The following is a 14,504-nucleotide window of genomic DNA, read 5'->3' on the forward strand; positions in this document are numbered from 1 at the left end:
TTAGATTATCTTCATTAATAATTAATGAGGTGATTTAACATTAAAATGAAGACATCATTCAGTCACATGGAATAAGGACTGACCAAAGTGCCAGGAGAATATATGAGTAATCCTGACCGTTTCACTTTCTGCAAGTTTCCAGATGCTGCCACAGGCTCGTGTGCCTCTGACTGAGGGCTATTCTGAGATACTAATTATCACTTTATTCCTGGAGATTATAAGAAGCCTTTCCTCTTTGTCTAGACTATTCTACTCTGGCTGTCTGGACACTTTTGATTAAGTTCAGTACACCCATATGAATGAAGTCAAGGTTTAGGACATTTTCTCAGAATGTGGTATATTTTCCACATGAACTATGAAACAAAGTTGCACGTTTAAGGGCTGAAATATTAAAGTTATGTTTTTTTTTTTTAGTCTGTGATGTAGGAGATTAGTTTAGAATTTTTTACTGTTCTTCTGTTTAGTGCATCAGTGGCAGGCTGCCCAGCAGTCGATTTTTAATTTGTAAATAGTGGAAACCCCAGCAGTAGTGCTCAATCTTTACCGCATGTGACTTTTAAAATGTAGCTATGCATTTTTCCCAGCAAACAATGCACTTAAATCAACATTTATTTATTTGAATGAATTGCAGTTCCTTTTTTAATATTTCATGAAATGTAAAATTATTAGATTTTTTTTATTAGATTTTTATTATTATTATTGTTCAATACATTACAGTAGATTCAAGCACTGTAAAAAAAGGTATTACAGAAAGACATGCAGTACAGGAAGTATATTTTTCGTAATATAATGTATGGTCTACTTAAACTACCAAAATCACCATAAATCTTCCCCATAAATTACATGGTAATAATGGGATGTTAAAATATTATAAACATTTTCACTGTATTAACCAATGTCTGAACTAAATATTTTTACAGTGCATGTTTTGTTAATCAATTTTAAGTACATTTTAAAATGAGTATTACCAATATCTGGTTTCTTACACCTACATTCTCACCTCCTGTCAGTGCAGGAGGAAATGTTTTTTGGGGACACAGTTCTCTGTCCTGGTCTAACTGCTCTTATCTTGAATTCTTGCTGCTCTCTGGAGTTATTTCTCTCCAAATATCAAGCAGTTAGGGTAATATGAGTAATGAATTAACTATGGGTCATCATAGATTATCACATCTTCCTCTCCTATTTACATCACTTACGCCTCTGCTTATAAAAAGGAATATCCTGACTATAACACTATTATACTTACTGTAAATGTCCTTCATTGGATTCTTTGACAAGTCAAAAACAGATCAAAACATCATTGTGCACACACTATGAATTTAAGTTGTTTGGTTCGTGTGTTCCTATGGTGTATATCTTCTGAAGAATAAGTGAGGTTTCAGAATGAATGGCTTGCTTACATTTCATGTCGTGCCATAATTATTGCCAGCAAAGACATAGTTACGATGTGAGAAATCTAAACATTTGTCTTCTATGTTAGTAATTTTATAATACGTTATAACTGTTGGAAAAGTTCACTTTCTAAATAATTTAGATGTTTTATTTTGATTCCAACCCCCCCTTGACGATTGAACTGGAGTGAACTGAAGGAAAACGTCCAGAAAACTCCCACTAAATCTGACAGACTGACGAAAAGTGAGACTCCAGTAACTCTGGCCGACACATCTGCGCGTCACCGTGAATGCCACGAGGGAACGCTTGTGGATTGTAGGCTACCTGTAGAAAACAACATTTCTTGTTTCAATGTATTTCTCTCAGGAATATAGTAATGTGGAGACTCCTGTTGTGGATTCTTTTGAGAGCCAGTGTGCACCAGGTAAGTCTTATCATTCTGTTGATTTAACGCAGTATTTTAATATAAAAATGCAACTAAAGGCGTTTTTTAACAATTAAAGAAAACAAGAAGAATATAAACTGCCTTTTAGCTCAGTAAAGTAGTTCCTTAATCGCGCGAGACACCGTAGCTGGTTCTTGGAAAGCGCGATTTGTCTTTCAAATTCATTGCCTACTTGCACATTCATTCCAACCCTCAAATAAAAACCTAAATTATTATTTTTTTTTTTCCAAAACTGAAAATGACAGTTTGATTGGTCATCATGATGACAATAATGTTTTTAATTTTATTTCACCACATTTGTTGACGTCTTTGCACTAACAAATGTGCTGTAATGTACAGAATATAATTTAACGCGCATGTGCAGCCTACAACATTTTGATTGAAAATGTGAAATTGCTTATGCAAAAGTTAGGCTATATAAAAAGGTATTGATGTATGGCAGCGGTTATTTGCACTTTGTACAAATAGCAAAAGATCTATAATTACACTAAGTGCAAGTAGCAATAGATTATACTATGTAAAAATACCAGTATCTTTGCAATAAGTGTAAATTGTAATTAAATGCTATTTATATTTATAAATAGTGGCAGATATTATGATTAGCTTCTCAGTGTTGTTGTACATTAAGTTTGCAATAATAACAGATAGTAAATTATTATTTTTATAAAAATAATTCAATAGAATGCCGCCTTATTGGAGAGGCTGCTCACTGCAGAGCAAATGGGTGGAGCTTATGTCTAGCTCCTCCTCGTTAGACAATGTCATTTGTAATTGTAATGTAAAATGTAATTTGGCCCTAATGGGTGGAGCTAAAATATCCAACAACTCTATCCTTCCACCCCATTAGATGTCCAGAGAGTTGGAGCTGGACGTCATTTGACTCTGCAGTGAGTACCACTTGCCTTATTGGGACAATAAGCCCTCCCACACCTATCCCTAACCCTAACTGATAAACACTTTATTATTAAACACACGACACGTTAGACACTTTATTTCCACTTTTAGAATTTTTTCAAAATTTGTATTGAAAATAAATGCCTTTCTGATCTGATAGGAGATGGGAAAAGGGAGTAGAGCGAGTTTGGCAAAAGGCAGATTCAAACTCTATTTGCGTAACATTTCTGCAACACGCCTTACCCTATTACAGCTGTTGACAAAAATCTGCATCTTCCTTGATTTTGTCCGGCCCATCCAGACGTCAGTGGGTGGAGTTAGTTTAAATGGCCAACAAGGCAGGCTATTTGCACTTAGTAACACTCCATTGATGGCCAATACCGTACATCTCACACAAAAATTGGCCTGGTCTGGAACAGTGCGTAGTTTGTAGTGGTTTTTCAGAGATTTACTCTTCTCTTCTTCCCTTCTGTTCTAATCTGGGTTTCCATTTCATCCACTGTTGAGAGAAACATAGTCTGATTTACTGGAGCGAGAGAACAAATGAGACTGAGAACCAAAACTGTTGCAGGCAGTGTTTGATTTACAAAAAGGAAAATGTATGTGACAATAATGTTGCATTTCTCTCTTTTTGGATCTCTGTTCAGATGAGCAATTTTTTATATAGATAAACAGTAGGCCTAATTCTGTTTAAAAGTGATTATGTGCTATTTTATTGTTCATATTAGAAACTAATCTAATGTATTCTCTGCAGTGAAGTTCTGGGAGCCTATTAAAATGGTCCTATTTCAATGTAATTTCAAAGCAAACTCTCTGTTGCCCCAAAGTGGCTAAAGGTGGCATATCTCCTCTCTTCTCTTCCACACAGGCCAGTTCCCACAACTCCACAGACTCTCCTCTTGTCACCACAGATTTGGACCCTTATAACCGAAATCGATACTGCAATTGGCCCTGTAAGTGCCCCAAGAGTGCCCCTGTTTGCCCACATGGGGTTAGCCTGTTGACAGATGGATGTGACTGCTGCAAGGCCTGTGCCAAGCAGGTGGGGGAAACCTGTAATGAGAGAGATACCTGTGACTATCATAAAGGACTTTACTGTGACTACAGCGCTGACAAGCCGAGGTACGAAAAAGGAGTGTGTGCATGTAAGTGACCCCACATATTCTTTAACTGGCTTGGCTTCATTTCATATGCACTAGATGAAATATACAACAGAATAGTTAGAACACCATTTCAAGAAATGTTTATTTTGTGTAAATGTGAAGAATTTCACTGATAATATATTTTAAAAGACAAAAAATATAATGCATCTAAGACCCCCCCCCCCCTCTAATATTTATACATACAGTATATACACAACATATATTATCAGTATAATAATTTGACTAAATATAATTTGAATAAAATTAACATGACATAACACTTATTGTTTGGTTTGTCCCTCCATTTAACTTAACTAGACCAAGATGCAGAAGCAGAATATATATATATATATATATTTGAACACATGTGAAATCTTTCTGTTTTTGTCCAGGTTTTAATAAGGTTTTAAATCCTAGGTTTTCAAAATGTTGTCTTTGACATCTGGACTGGACCCCACAATATTGGAAAATGATGTAAATATTAATATACTCAAATTAAACGTATACTATTACAACAGTTTTTAGTGCCAACAGATTAAATGCAATATCTACTTCTTTTCTTATTTCGTGTCAAATTGGTACTCTGGTACAAAACCTTTTAGGCTGTCCAGTATTGTTTCTTGTCCTTGACCTAAAGGATTAGCTCACTTTAAAATGAAAATTACCCCATGATTTACTCACCCTCTCAAGCCATTCTAGGTGTATATGACTTTCTTCTTTCAGACAAATACAATTGGAGTTATATTAAAAAAATGTCATGGCTCTTTCAAGCTTTATAATGGCAGTGAATTGCACCAACAGATTGAAGCTCAAAAAAGTGCATCCATCCATCATAAACAAACTTCACACAGCTCTGGGGGGTTAATAAAGGCCTTCTGAAGTGATGAGTTTGTGTAAGAAAAATATTCATATTTATACGTTACAAAGTAAAAATCTAGTTTCCAACCAAACGGCCATACGCAGTCCACTTGCCCCTAATGTGCAACTTACTCAACTAATGACATCGGAAGTAGCGTAGTGCGTCTGATGGCGTAGCGTAAATATCAGCAGTACGTCGCATTACTCGCATAAGTTGTGCTTTACACTTAAGTGGAATCTGGATGTTCGTTTGGCCGGAAGCTAGTTATTTTACTTTATAAAGTTTTAAATATGAATATTTTTCTTACACAAACTCGCTTCGCTTCAGAAGGCCTTTATTAACCCCTCAGAGCCGTGTGAAGTTTGTGTACGATGGATGCACGTTTTTGATTTTCAATCTGTTGGTTGCAATCCACTGCCATTATCAAGCTGCATATTTTTTTAAATATAACTCTGATTGTATTTATCTGAAAGAAGAAAGTCATATACACCTATAATGGCTTTAGGGTGAGTAAATCATGGGCTAATTTTCATTTGAAAGTGAACTATTCCTTTAAGGAAATAAATGATCCAGTCTCTTCTGTGTTTCAGATGTTATGGGAACAGGCTGTGAGTATAACGGTGTGATTTACCGTAATGGCCAAAGTTTCCAGCCCAATTGTAAGTACCGCTGTCTGTGTGTGAATGGGGCGATTGGATGTGTGTCTCTCTGCACCGAGTCCCTGCCACCCCGGGTCTGGTGTCAGTCGCCCAAGCGAGTGAAGATCACAGGCCAATGTTGTGAGAAATGGATCTGCGAAGAGACCCGTAAACCACGCAAGACCAACCCCAGACATGCTCCTGAGGAGGGTGAGCAGTGCGTTATTTTGTTTTGCGTGGTGATAAATGTCCATAAGAATACTATAACGTTTTTAGTTCTTCATCATTGACGAATCTCACACCTTTTCTTTGTCTTTTTCAGAGTCCCTCACCACTAATGATATTTGGCATAGAAATTGCATTACCCAGACTACCCCATGGAGTCCCTGCTCAAAGACCTGTGGCCGGGGCACATCATTGCGCATTTCTAATGACAATGCTGGCTGTGTGATGGAGCAAGAGACCCGACTGTGTAACCTCCGACCTTGTGAGGTCGACATCACCAAGCACTTTAGAGTAAGAATTAATTTAATTTGCTGACCCATCTCTACTTTTCCTCACTTATTTTAATGATAGAATATGAATAATCTAAGTTGCCCATCCCTGATCTAAATGATTTTATATTGATTGATTGATTGATTAATTGATTGATTGTTTGTCTGTCTGTCTGTCATATCTGTGACATCTGTGACTCAGCCAGGTAAAAAGTGCCTGAACATTTACCGTGAGCCAGAGTTTCAGAACTTCACCATCTCAGGCTGCATCAGTAAGAAGGCGTATTGGCCCAAGTACTGTGGAGTCTGTACTGATGAGCGCTGCTGCATCCCCTACAAGTCTAAGACCATTGAAGTGGAGTTTGAGTGTCCAAATGGATCAGTTCTTACTTGGAAATACATGTGGATCAACGCGTGCTTTTGCAACCTCTCCTGCAGGAATCCAAATGATATCTTTGCAGATCTGGAGCAATACTATGAGTTCAATGAGATTGTTAACTAACTAACCGAGAGCCAGATGCAATCTCTTTTTATGGCATCCTTGCACTCACATTTGTAGTCTATGAAAAGCATCCATGATCACAGTGTGACAGAAACAGGGATGTTTTTTGAAAGGAATCGTTCACTGTTGATGAGAAATCATATCGGATGGTTTATGAATGAAAATAAGCACAGTTACTCATATTGAGATGGATTGTGAGAGGAATGTTAGTTCAGAATGAGGGACGTTATGGTACAAGAGTTCTAATGGATTTATGAGGAACAAAACATTTTAAATTTAAGATGTTCTGTTGACTTACCGCTACAAATCTGTGCAAAGTTAGAAAGAAAATCACTTTTTGTATTTTACGAAAAATGTTATATAAAAAATATTGCCTTCAACGATAAAAGGAATTCTCCTTAAAGGAATACACATACTGTAGCAATCTGTTTTTGAAAATATATATTTGAGTTAAAATGGTGTAAAAAAAATGTATTCTGAAATACATATTCTGAAATATGCAAGAGAAGTGACAGTGATCTTTTTGTTATTCAGACATTTATTTTGCCAAGTTGTTGCTGTTCATATTTAATTCTGGAAATATTCCAGAAATGTATCTCTTTATTTAATAAAAAAGACATATGCTTTTCTTTATGCATTTGCTTGTATTTCTATTGTCACTCGATAGAGTAATTTACATCATTTCTGTAATGGTGCTGTTTAAAATTCATGATACATAAATATACTGGATGTAATTATACTTTTAATTTTAGATGTTATAGCAGTGAGACTGACTAAATTTACTGTTATATTTTATTAATACAGTTGTTAAATACAAAGTTATTTTACCAACATTCAAAGATTTTACAGTAGCCACACCTGAAATGATTCAGAAATTATATAAAATATTTTGTAGACTACCTGTGGCCATTCTCTCTATACTAACTAATACTGTCGAGTATATTTGACATTACTCTTATCAATTACAATTATAGAATTTACATGTAATAAGAAATTATAATGTATAAAAAAAATCCCCCAAACATTCAGTCTTACCAGAAAACCCTCCAACACAAACACGCACACACTTTGTGTACAGCTGTACTGTACACATCACATAGAACCGTATTTATATTATATCATTATAAAATATTACAAATTGCACATTACAAGTAATAAAATGATAATTTACAAATGTTTTAGATATTTACCAAGATAAGTGCCTGCAGGTCTATTAAGTATAGGCCTACGTGCAATATTTTGCAGTGAGGGCTATCTCTATTAATATCCCTTGTGATAAACACTATGATACATGAAACATTATCAAATCACAGGAGCATCAGCTTTCAGGTTCAAATTCTGTAATTTTAGGTCCAATTTTAAACCGCCTGCTGATTTCCATTCAGATTTCCATTCAGGTGGTGTAATTTCACGAGGCGTTCAGCAGGACTGCTCGACGGAAAGTGTGGGACCTGAGGAACTGTGCTCGATGTTTGTGGCGCTCTCCATGGAGACGTCAGTGTGGGAACGTCCACGCTGCTCATCCATCGTGTTTGTACCGCTGCGGTTGCGGTTGAGGGATGAGTTACTGGCCGTACGAGATCGAGCCAGACGGGTCATACTGACAGAGGGCACTGTGGGGGAGAAAGTGATAAAGGACAGTGAGAGAACACGAGTTTCTTACATATAAAATGTCATATGAATATTATTTATTTATACGTAGCCTATACTTGATAATAGTTCAGTATTGTTGTTAAAATAACGTGTGCTTACTGTAGCCAATCCCCTGGATAAAATATTTGAAAGCTTCTATTAGTTTTTCAGGCTGCAAGAGAACATAAACAAGAAGTGTAAATTAGCTTATAACCACTGTAATATCAAATATCTAAATTAAGAATGTAGATTTGAATGCGTGTGTCAATATCAAAAATCAATATGCAAATGAGACACTAAATATAGAAATATTAGTAGGCTATAGGCTATACCTGATCAATCTGAGGCAGGCCGCCACAGTCAGCCATCTAGAAAAAAAAGTCAAATATTAAAAATGACTCTTCAACCATTAAAAACTAAGGATGCGCAAAATATCTGTACCATATAAGTCAAATTATTTTATCCATATAGCTATTTATCAAAGATATTTTCGGGTTTGGGTGATTGCAATAGAAATGGTGAGTTCACTGACCTTGAGAAAGGTGGTTGTTGTTGGATTCATTCTGGAGTTGCTGTCAACCTGTGAGGTCAAATATTTAGATAACCATTATATAATGTTTTGCCTCCAATTTATTTGCAGTATATAGTCAATAATGGGTAAATTGTTGCAACCAATCGACCTTAAAGAAATAACTTTTCTCACCACAGCATCCACAGCTGGAGAATTATCACCCACTATCAGCAAAACTGGACACCTGTAATAAAGACAAACCATTTAGACAAAACACAACTGTGAGGTCTAATGCACTACTCAAAATCATTATGTTTACTGTAGTCAGGTGGGACTTACTGGAGTGTTTGTACATTAACATTTCCTCCTTGTACCGGTCTCTCGATCTCTAGATCCCGTCGGCTGAGAAAAGAAGGAAATATGATTTCAGAGATTTTCAGTAACTTATTGGTGAATTTCAACTTTTTTCTCTGCAGTATTGCAATAAATAGATGCTGTAAAGTTTATTAAAACAGTCTAAGCCAGGAACTGAGTGCCTGCAGTGCAGACACAAATTTCATTAGTGATACCTTTTGTAGGACTTGACAAACTGCTGCAGGTTGGACTGGTTTACATTGTTTGCAATGAGATGACGGAAGGTTGAGATAAGTTCATGATTATGTATCTCCTCCTACATCAAAACAATCAATACATTGAGAATTCATTTGCATGTATTTATATTCATTATACCTTAATCTTTTTATTATATAGTCAAATTAGTATTTTTTTATAATATATATTTAACAGTTCTCACCTTTCCAAACAGGTGTGATATTACAGTATCAGGGAGAGCGTGAGTCCAACTTGTAATCTGTTGAAAATGTCACACTTTAGTGAGGATTTGTGCATTGTAACAAATTTATGAGCTCCTTCAAATTAGTTTAATAATCCAATCATTTCAAATCTCATAAGAATGCAAATCTAGCAGTAAGAAACCAGCTTTTGTACCTTTTGTGCTGCCCAGTCCATAAAACCCTCTGCCTGAGCGCTCATATTAATCAGAACAAGACCTTCAACCATGTCTGGGTGTTTTAGCTTTAAGAGATACATGCAAACAAAAAACAATAATTATGAAAAATTAAAACTGAATATTCACCTCTGGAATGTGGTTGGCACAACAAGCAAGCATGATAATAATGAGCAGGATTACACTGCAAGTATCAACATTGAGTTGCAGGACTGTAATCCGTGATATTCAAGGCCATTCAAAATGCAACTGAGAGGAAAAGTGTATAAAACTCACTGCAAAGCGGGCAAGGATGTTGGCTCCAGCACCGACCGCCATTCCAATCACACTCGTCAGACTATAAGGGAAAAAGAGCAAGCATTCAAGCTGGTCTGGATCAAGAGTGCTCATAAGAGCCTCAATAATAAGAGTTACACATCTAAGATGGGTTTTATACCAGCATTGAAGACTTACCCGAAGTGCTCAAGGACCATAGGGACGGTCTCTGAGAGCTGATCCATCGAAGGGTAGGTATACCTACAACAACAGACAGTGGTTTACAGACATATTGGAACAATATGGAGGTCAAATACTATGACGGTCCAGTTAAACAGCACAACAGGTTATTTAGGACTGGTTGATGGCCTTCCAGGCATTAGCGAGGTCATAATCTGTCTGGATGCTGTTTTGGATGGTTGGATTATGGGCAACGGATGTCAGTTACGTTGCTGTAGCAGATGGCAGATCATAAATGTTCTTTACTCCCCTTAGACACTATAAGTGACATGCTGACCTACATGCTGCCAGTCTGGTGCCTTAGGTTGCAGATTACCCGCTCCAAATGAGCAGATTTGAAATGGATTTCCTGTCTTAGAAGCTGGAGAAGTTAAACCAAAGCTGGGTTTTTTTTGTCTTTGTTTGACAATGAGAGAGAGCAACCATTCATTTGCTTAAGATTATAGTTAATTGTATCCGTTCGGATGCTCTGATAGACCTGAAACCATAATCAGGTGGTATAATGAACTCTTACTTACTCTGTGGAGAGTGTGCTGGCACCCTCCTGCTGTCCCGGGGCGTCAACATGGCACACAGCAAAGTGTTGCATGATCTCATGCATGTCTTTTTGATTAAAGAGTGACTCAAAACAGCTCTTATCTGCACAACAGAGAACACAACTGTGGTAAGCCTTTTATATTCATACACATTTTTTTCAGTCCATTAAGACAGAATACAGACAAGATGTTATATACAGTTTTAAGAGCACTGGAACTTGCATTGATACTGTTGCTTTAAAAACACGCACACTGGGCACATTTCTCTTGCAGAAAAGTCGTACAGACACAGCTTCTGCATAAGGGAGTGAGAAGGTTTAGAGGAGATGCTTACGGTTCAGTCCAATGTCATGGAATGTCAGGATGGTAGGCCGGTTGCCCCTCGGGACACCCTTCATGGTGCAGTGCACCTTACCAAATGAAGTCTCCACATCATCCTCCTGCAAGAGCAAAGTTATGGTTAGGTTTGTAACATCTAACCTGCATTCATATCAAAAACTGATCAAATCAGATGAAAAGATAAGTTTAGTTGGAGAATAATCTTATTTTGCAATGCTTTAGAGTTTTAATTTTATGGAGAGAAAATTCTGATACTCATTAATCTCATTCATTCTCAATCGCTGCAGAATATATGGTTCAACATTTTTCAATTCAAGTTTTGACTGACTTGAATTGAGATGAACGTATTTATTGCAACATTTCCCTCAGTTCATCAGACAATTTTTTTTTATATATTGCACTCCAAAAATCCACCCTATAGTCTTAAATAGCATGTTATTTCTCACAAAAACATCAAGGCACCTTGACCGGATATAGCAAAGCTGCTGGACAACAACACAAATGCCATCAACAGACAACAAATATCACCATCAAAACCCCCTTAAAAGCTCAAATAAAACATGCAACATCCTTTGTATCCAATGTTCTAACACAGTAGTCTGTACAACAATAGCAGAAGATCAATAAAATCATAGCAGAACTCACAGTGATGTCAATTTCAAAGATGCTGTCCTCAGAGTCCTCCAGTACCATGGTTACAGTTGTGGAAGGTGTATTTGAATAGAGTAGATCCTGTTTTGTTGCTGCAGAATGAGTTGCACAGAATGCACTGAGCTCTGGGTTTATATATCCTTGTTTACAGTGTGGCGTAAACATCCCACTCCCAGCATGCCTTAGTGGCCAGAAGGAGCCTAATTCTTATGGAAAGCTCCACAAATTGGATCAGTAAGTTAAGCAGGACACTGTATCACTGAACACGTCCCACCTCTTTGGTGTTCCCAATTAAGGTACGTAAACATTTGAATGAGACACGTGATGGACCCCATTAACTTCCATATGGAGGAAAAAAAATATTATGGAAGTCAATGGGGCCCAACAACTGTTTGGTTACCCAATTTCTCCAAAATATCTTCTTTTGTGTTCAGCAGAAGAAAGTAATTCATACAGGTTTGGAACAACCCGAGTGTGAGTAAATGACAGATTTTTTTAATGTTTGGGTTAACTATTCCTTTAAACTGTTTTGAACTTGAACTGCACAAAACACTTAATAGATAGTTCACCCAAAAATGAAAATTCTGTCCAAAAAGCTAAGACAATCTATTTAAAATGCCATTGCAAAGAAGAGAAAGACAGTCAGAGCTCATGTCAGGCATGTAGCATTGTCTAGCACTTAAGGAACCTTGATCTCGCAGTAATTGATCTAAAGTACTCTGTTTACATTGGCCATCATCACAGTAACAGTGCTAAGCTCATTTAGCATAATGACAACATGCAACATGTTTGTGCAGGCGTGAGACGGTTCGGGGCAGATGGCATTTCTGTGGTCCAGACGTCATTGCTGCTGAGAGCCCCTATACGAGTGTCCCTGTCAAGCACACGACAGTGGTCTGCAAGCAGCACTGAAATGGTCTTAGATCAGTGACAAAGCAAGCTGTTTCTTCAGTCCTCATTGTGACACTTTTACAGAACTGATGGCTACTGTTAATGATTCAGCAAATCTATATGCATGCAGCACAACTGTTTTCAACATTGATAATAAGAAATGTTTCTTGAGCACTAAATCAGCATATTAGAATGATTTCTGAATGATCATGTGACTGGAGTAATGATGCTGAAAATTCAATAATATTCAACAAAGTTACAGTTTTCAGTCTATTCTCTCTTTTTTGATGAAATAAATGCAGCCTTGTTGAGAATAAAAGACTTCTTTCAAGAACATTTTAATATAATAATTTTAAAATAAAGGTATAGGCTAATTTTTAACTGTTATATGCCAGTCATTTAAAGAATGTGATGCATCCTAATATGATATTTGCTGGAGTGATCTTAGTGCTGCTAGAGAAAGGCAATGCATGCATATTTGTAAAGGGTTAAGAGGAGCCATATGTGATCCTCATCAGTGAAGGGACAGTGTCAGCCCATCTGCCATGAGACAGCTGTTTCATACTCTGTCTGTACAGCTTGTGATTGTTACACTGGCACACCTGATTTTACATAGAAAATGTATTGAAAATACAGAACAAAAATTTCCTTTGTTGAAATATTTTATTTGGAATTTCACCAAAAAAAAAAAAAAAAAAAAAAATTAGTTGAAATTTTAAAAAAAAAGTTATTTATGAAAAAACAAAACTTGATCTGTTTGGTGTGCCCATCATCATCCATATTGCATGATGCAGAATGATTCTGAGTCTCCTGCATATATTTTCTTCAACAATCATTAAATCAACAATTACAGACTGCATTTAATGAACAGTTGGTTTATACTGATATGTAATTGTTTGCCGATGTTCTCTCAAATACAAAGTTCGGTCATTGAAATCTAGATAGGTCCTTAACTCGATCTGCTTGCAATCTTATCGTTCTCTATAGGACACAGCTGATTGGTTCCTGCTGTACATCAGTATACACTGAGCTGGCTGCTAAACCTTCAAATACTTGGTCAGCATTTGCTATAGCAGTTTCAGCACACTTTCAGAAACCCTCCACCTTCCCCAGCTCCACCTGTATAGATCTGTTACAGGTGATTCATGTGCGTTATATTGTACAGCAGAAGCATGTCTTGCTAACAGCAGCATGCTGTGTATGTATTTGACAGTATAGCAAGTCCCGTACTTACCCTGAAGCAGCAGCAATATCCCATAGCAGCAGCAGCAGCAGCAGATTATTCCGCCAAGACCAAAAATATCAACTTTGTCAAATCCATCACAGTGTCAAACAGTCTGAGAGTTGTCATGACAGAGCTCTCATTAATTGCATTCAGGATACTGGAGGAGAGCCAGTGTAAATAAAATGTTTTTTTTTTTTTGTTTTATTCAAAACATGTTTAGCCTACTAATATAGTTTAACTCAAACAATAGTAGCTATAATATTCCCTATTAGCCTACTGACTAAGTAATAACTGACGTGGCCTATCCATCTGTTGCTTGACATATGTGAGCCTCATCTTTTATTAGGCAATGACCTGCATAAATTCTAAACCAGACAGAGTACTTAACCTATAAGGGGCGATGTAAAAATAAATCTAGTGACCTCATTACAGATAGCCTATGTAATGATGATGAATACCACAATAGGAAAGTACTTTTATTAAATAAATACCATTGTATATTATTATGCAGGATACCAGAGCTTCTTTTTTTGTAAGTTTAAAAAAAAAAAAAATCTCATTATATACGGGAATATATGTCGATGACATGGTTACAGTGAGTTAAATTTTACAATAAATTTGTTCAATAAATTAGATGAATCCCACATTTCATGACCTACTGACACATTTCCATGATGTTGTAGCCTAGACTACGCTAGATGGCGCAATATCAACAGTATTTAATTATTAAGTGATTCGTTCGGAATTAGATTAGAGCCAGTGTGTTGTGAATGTGAATATGCGTTATTAGTATATTTTAACACATTTCAATCCATATAATAATTATAACCAAACGAAAATATGAAATGTGCA

General features: G+C 36.5%; 2 protein-coding genes across 4 annotated transcripts; one reads left to right on the forward strand and one right to left on the reverse strand.

Annotated features, from left to right (window-relative positions):
- Positions 1-1,609: 1,609 nt before the first annotated feature.
- On the forward strand, positions 1,610-6,366 carry ccn4b (cellular communication network factor 4b; the record flags this gene model as incomplete). 2 transcript variants are annotated; one of them, XM_079894485.1, is made up of 5 exons in its annotated part: positions 1,610-1,816; positions 3,600-3,876; positions 5,323-5,580; positions 5,693-5,886; positions 6,067-6,366. In XM_079894485.1, the coding sequence occupies exons 1-5, from the start codon at positions 1,769-1,771 to the stop codon at positions 6,364-6,366; spliced, it is 1,077 nt and encodes a 358-aa protein (XP_079750611.1). In that variant the 5' UTR covers positions 1,610-1,768. The 2 variants fall into 2 exon arrangements, with proteins under 2 accessions (XP_079750611.1, XP_079750612.1); XM_079894486.1 differs by having other exon boundaries at positions 1,617-1,816; positions 3,600-3,853.
- Positions 6,291-11,731, reverse strand: ndrg1b (N-myc downstream regulated 1b). Of its 2 annotated transcripts, XM_079894483.1 has the most exons (14): positions 11,531-11,731; positions 10,881-10,986; positions 10,529-10,649; positions 9,969-10,031; positions 9,792-9,852; positions 9,497-9,583; positions 9,303-9,359; positions 9,079-9,179; positions 8,849-8,911; positions 8,702-8,753; positions 8,531-8,578; positions 8,331-8,366; positions 8,119-8,170; positions 6,291-7,979 (listed from the first exon to the last, which is right to left on the reverse strand). In XM_079894483.1, exons 1-14 carry the CDS (start codon positions 11,699-11,701, stop codon positions 7,786-7,788), a joined length of 1,212 nt encoding a protein of 403 aa, XP_079750609.1. In that variant the 5' UTR covers positions 11,702-11,731; the 3' UTR covers positions 6,291-7,785. The 2 variants fall into 2 exon arrangements, with proteins under 2 accessions (XP_079750609.1, XP_079750610.1); XM_079894484.1 differs by lacking the exon at positions 8,119-8,170.
- Between the last annotated feature and the right edge of the window lie 2,773 nt (positions 11,732-14,504).

The sequence above is a fragment of the Squalius cephalus genome, assembly GCF_949319135.1.
Source record: "Squalius cephalus genome assembly, chromosome: 15".
In the NCBI taxonomy this organism is placed as follows: Eukaryota; Metazoa; Chordata; class Actinopteri; order Cypriniformes; family Leuciscidae; genus Squalius; species Squalius cephalus.

What these genes read in the sequence shown, in the direction of transcription:
- ndrg1b (XM_079894483.1), bottom strand. Translation starts at nt 11,701, where the DNA reads ATGTTTACGCCACACTGTAAACAAGGATATATAAACCCAGAGCTCAGT. An exon ending in CCATGACATTGGACTGAACC is followed by an intron (nt 10,650 to 10,880) that starts GTAAGCATCTCC and finishes TCTGTTGTGCAG; the next exon opens with ATAAGAGCTGTTTTGAGTCA. An exon ending in CAACAACCACCTTTCTCAAG is followed by an intron (nt 8,367 to 8,530) that starts GTCAGTGAACTC and finishes TTTTTTTTCTAG; the next exon opens with ATGGCTGACTGTGGCGGCCT.